General features: G+C 40.4%; 1 protein-coding gene across 1 annotated transcript; it reads right to left on the minus strand.

Moving 5' to 3' along the window:
• Nucleotides 1-619: 619 nt before the first annotated feature.
• On the minus strand, nt 620-1,249 carry LOC138882742 (uncharacterized). Its single transcript, XM_070163371.1, has one exon. The coding sequence runs from the start codon at nt 1,247-1,249 to the stop codon at nt 620-622; it is 630 nt and encodes a 209-aa protein (XP_070019472.1).
• Between the last annotated feature and the right edge of the window lie 3,535 nt (nt 1,250-4,784).

The following is a 4,784-nucleotide window of genomic DNA, read 5'->3' on the forward strand; positions in this document are numbered from 1 at the left end:
TTTTCGCCAATTGACCTCTCTCATTTCTCTTCTCACTGTCGCCTTATAGTGCTCTTTACGAATTTTCACTAACAAGACTCTCTCATTTTTCAATTTTTCTGCTTTCCATCGCCTTACGGTGCCCTTGTGGGTTTTCACCAATAAGACTCTCTCATTTTATTTCTCTCATTTTTATTGCATCGGATCCAAATAGATGCGTTCTCTGATTCTTGAACATTCTCACTGATTGGTCAAAAGGACTTGAGCAGGGTTGTGGGGTAAACGGAATTTGAACCGAATTATAACTTTGGAATCATTTAGGCGGGATCATCGCCGAACCATTGCAACATCAGCCTCAGTTTCACTTTTTGGGGGAAATTGAATTTTGTTTTGGAGTGACCGAACCCCAGAGAGAGGTTGCCGACGTATCCTTTCGGAATCAAGTCGAACGAAGTTCAGGGAAACTTTTGTTTTTGCTGTTTTTGTTTTGATTTTTTTTACAAACGTTTTTAGGTTCCAAAGACGGTACTGAAAGAAAGATAACCGGCTCAAAGGGTTAGCAAAGGATTGGAGTGTTTGGGGTAGCGTGAATGAAAGCCTTCGTCATCCCAATCAGAGAAAATATGGTACCACAAATGGGTTAAACGTAGTACCTTTTGACCGTGTCTACATTTACTGCTATTTCGGGATCATTTCCTTCAATGTCGCCCAAGTACAAGGCCCCTTTTGGCAACAACTTTCTTATAATGTACGGGTCTTTCCAATTGGGAGCGAACTTTCCTTTTGCTTCCTGGTGATAAGGGAGAATACGCCTCAAAACGAGTTGCCCTACTTCAAAGTTCCTATGCTGTACTTTCTTGTTATAGGCACATGCCATTCTTTGTTGATACAACTGCCCGTGGCAGACTGCGGCCATTCGCTTTTCGTCAATCAAGGTTAACTGTTCCAGACGGGTTCTGACCCACTCATTGTCCTCGATCTCAGCTTCCACAATGATCCGAAGAGAAGGGATTTCAACTTCTGCAAGTATCACGGCCTCAGTACCATAAACCAAAAGATATGGGGTCGCTCCGACTGATGTGCGCATAGTTGTGCGATACCTCAGCAATGCAAACAACAACTTTTCATGCCATTGCCTGGAACTTTGGATCATCTTTCTCAGAATCTTCTTGATGTTCTTGTTTGATGCTTCGACAACGCCATTAGATTTGGGTCGATAAGGAGTAGAATTTCGATGCGTGATCTTAAACTGCTCACATATCTCCCTCATCAAATGACTATTCAAGTTCGCAGCATTGTCCGTAATGATAGTTGCAGGAATACCAAAACGACAGATGATATTGGAGTGCACGAAGTCTACCACTGCTTTCTTAGTGATAGCTTTGAGAGTAATTGCTTCAACCCACTTTGTGAAGTAATCAATGGAAACCAATATGAATCTATGCCCATTTGAAGCTTTTGGCTCGATTGGCCCAATGACATCCATACCCCAGGCAATGAATGGCCATGGTGCTGACATAGGATGCAGTTCTATAGGTGGTGCATGGATCAGGTCACCGTGCACCTGACACTGATGACATTACCTGACAAAACTGAAACAATCTTTTTCCATAGTCATCCAGTAATAGCCTGCTCGAAGGATTTTCTTGGCCAAGATGTACCCATTCATGTGGGGTCCACACACTCCTGTGTGCACTTCATATATAATTCTTCCGGCTTCTTCGGCGTCAACACACCTTAACAAGTTGAGATATAGAGTCCTTTTGTACAAAACCTCGCCGCTCAAAAAGAAACCGCTAGCAAGCCTTCTAATGGTTCTCTTTCTCTCTCCATTGGCTTGCTCAGGATATTTTTTCGTTTTCAGAAATCTCTTGATATCATGATACCATGCTGAATATCCGGTTCCGCCTAAACCGTATTGTAGTAATCGTGCCTTTCTCAGATTTGGATTTCCGGGGGGTTGATATGGAGATTGCCTGGATATGGCAACATCGAGGCCAAAGTAGCGAGTGCATCAACTAACTCATTGTGAAAATGAGGAACGTACCTGAACTCGATTGATTTAAACCGCTTGCTAAGATCTTCCACATGTTGTTTGTAGGGAATAAACTTGATATCTCGAGTTTCCCATTCTCCCTGAGCTTGTCAGATAATCAGATCTGAATCTCCCATGATTATCAACTCTTCCATATCTTGGTCAATTGCCATATTCATGCTCATAATACAGGCTTCATATTCAGCTGTGTTGTTTGTGCAGAAAAACCGAAGCCGGGCTATGGCTGGATAGTGCTGACCAACGGGTGAGATCAAGATTGCCCCAATTCTGACGCCTTTTATGTTCACACCTCCATCGAAGAACATTTTCCAAGCATTCATGTCTTCTGATGTTACCTCAACTGAATTCACCTCCTCGTCCGGGAAGTAAGTACTCAAAGACTGATATTCGTCATCAACAAGGTTTTCAGCTAGGTGATCTGCTAAAGCCTATGCTTTCATTGTCGTGCGGGTGACATAGACTATGAGCCCATTTGGCTTAGCTGATTTAGAGTAGCTGATAAGCATTAGGTGCTGAAAAACACTTTTAAGTGCTGAAGTTGATTTAAATAATAAGCAGTTACGTGTTTGGATAAAAGTGCTGAAATTAATAATAAGCAACTGAAATTGATTGATTAAAACTGTTGATATGCTCTTTTTATGTTAAAATGACTTAAATGGCCTTATAACAATTTATACTAATTTTTGGTAATGTCTCTTTTCTCTCTCGACGCAAGTTAAGCGTGAATTGTTAAACTGCGCTCGCCGGAAATAGAGAGGGCTAGAGGTCGGCCATCGAAGGCAACAAAGCAAGTGATAGAAGAATAAAGCAAGCTCGCAGAGGAAAGGAAAGAAGAAGGTCTTCATATTGTAACACCAAAAAATACAGAAATGACAGTTGCTAACACTGTTTTATCGGCAAAAATAGGGACAAGTGGGAGCAATTTCAGCGTTAATGGAAGGAGAATGACTGAGGAAGTAGCAGAAACCAAAGGGAAGAAACATGCAATAAATAGCCCAGAAATTTGGCCAAATCTCCCTGTTCGTAGTGAAGGCCCTAAAACACCAGTGCCTACAAGGACAGATCTGATGCACATACAAGTGGTACAAAGCTCAACGGATATGGGACAGATGCAGATTCAAGGCACAGATCTGCAGCAGAAACAAGTTCAAGGTGATAATACTAATGAAATAATAACTCAAAATGGGGGATGTCACACCTCCTTTTTGCGCGCCCCGCCCCGAAGGGTTAGATGCGCGGGTGGAGTTTTTCCAATTTAAGTGACAATATTCGAAATGAGATTATTTATTTAATTCAGAGTCGCCACTTGGGAAAGGTTTGGCTTTTGGTGTCCCAAGTCACCGGTTTATCTTGAATCCCAAATCGAGGAAATTTTCGACTTTTCCAAATGAAGTCTGCGAACCAGAAATTCTAAGTAAGGAATTCTGTTGACCCGAGGGAAGGTGTTAGGCACCCTCGAATCCCGTGGTTCTAGCACGGTCGCTTAAATTGTTATAATGGCTAAATATCTGATTTAAATACATGTTGTGACTTACGTGCTTTTATTAAGTTTAAACCGCTTTTATTATCATCATTTATTTTTATAGAATTGCTACATCGTAAAAATGCATCTCGAACCACGTCACAATCAATGCACCCGTGGTCGTCGACATATTTTGACTCCGTTGAGATGGATTTGGGTCACATCAATGTGCACCCGTGTTTAAGAAGGTTAAATTATTAAAGGTGCGCCTAAAGCAACTAGCGTATTGTTATTTTGGGAAGGCCGTAAAATTCGCTAAACGGCATGTCCCGAATTCTAAATATTTTAATATATACATTTAGAGGGCCCCGCAGCTTGTGCATTTTTGTTTGTCGAGGCTCATCTCATTTTTTAGAAGGGTATCCTACAGTGACTACATTTCTACTACGCTTGTTTCTAAAAAATAAAAGAAAGGATTACGTGTTGATTACATGCTTGACCCGCTTTGGATCCTTACTTGATTATCCGATTTTTATGAGGCGTGAATTATTCAGTGCCTTATTTCATAGATAAGCACGTTGTTAAATTGTCAGAGGAAATCACCATACAAGATTAATATAACTGTTAAAAAGGAAGCTTATGATAAACGTTCTTCAGATCTAAGTTTGAAACTTGCCTATTTAAAACAAATCAGCGGAATTAACCTTTCGGAACCTATTACTAATAGAATTTGAATGTGAACCTGTGAGCTATCTACAAAGGTTCAATAAAACTAAACATCATATTTGGCAAAACTTAAAGCAAACTTTTCTATACATGCGGAATGTCAGCTAAAAGTTACCTAATTATCTATGTGTTAAAGAAAACTCATGCATTCCTCATTAGACAACCCCTTAAACAAATGAAATCACAGTTTAGGACGAACTAAACTATGGTTAAGTACAAAGCTATCTAAAGTGTTTCTTTATCGAATTACAAGCTAAACAAATTGCACATATCTTAATAACGTTTGTAAAACTGTAACTGCAGCAAACGAATGATTAAACTCCTGCATATCTTTGATTTCATGCTTTCATTGTTACATCAGATGCAAAATCTTAGTATGTACCTGGATGTCGGATACAACAGAAGAAAGCGAGGGGTCAGCAGGACAACAGAAGCAACACCAAACAACAGCAGTAACAGCAGGAACAAATAGGACAACTCCCAGTGCAAGATACAGTTAGAACCGGCAAGAAATGGTAGACAGGTAGCAGCAAACAATGCAGTAGGAATAAAACTCCAAGA

The sequence above is a fragment of the Nicotiana sylvestris genome, chromosome 12, assembly GCF_000393655.2.
Source record: "Nicotiana sylvestris chromosome 12, ASM39365v2, whole genome shotgun sequence".
In the NCBI taxonomy this organism is placed as follows: Eukaryota; Viridiplantae; Streptophyta; class Magnoliopsida; order Solanales; family Solanaceae; genus Nicotiana; species Nicotiana sylvestris.

Excerpts from the sequence above, each read along its gene's own strand:
- LOC138882742 (XM_070163371.1), bottom strand. The coding sequence starts at position 1,249 with ATGAGGGAGATATGTGAGCAGTTTAAGATCACGCATCGAAATTCTACT.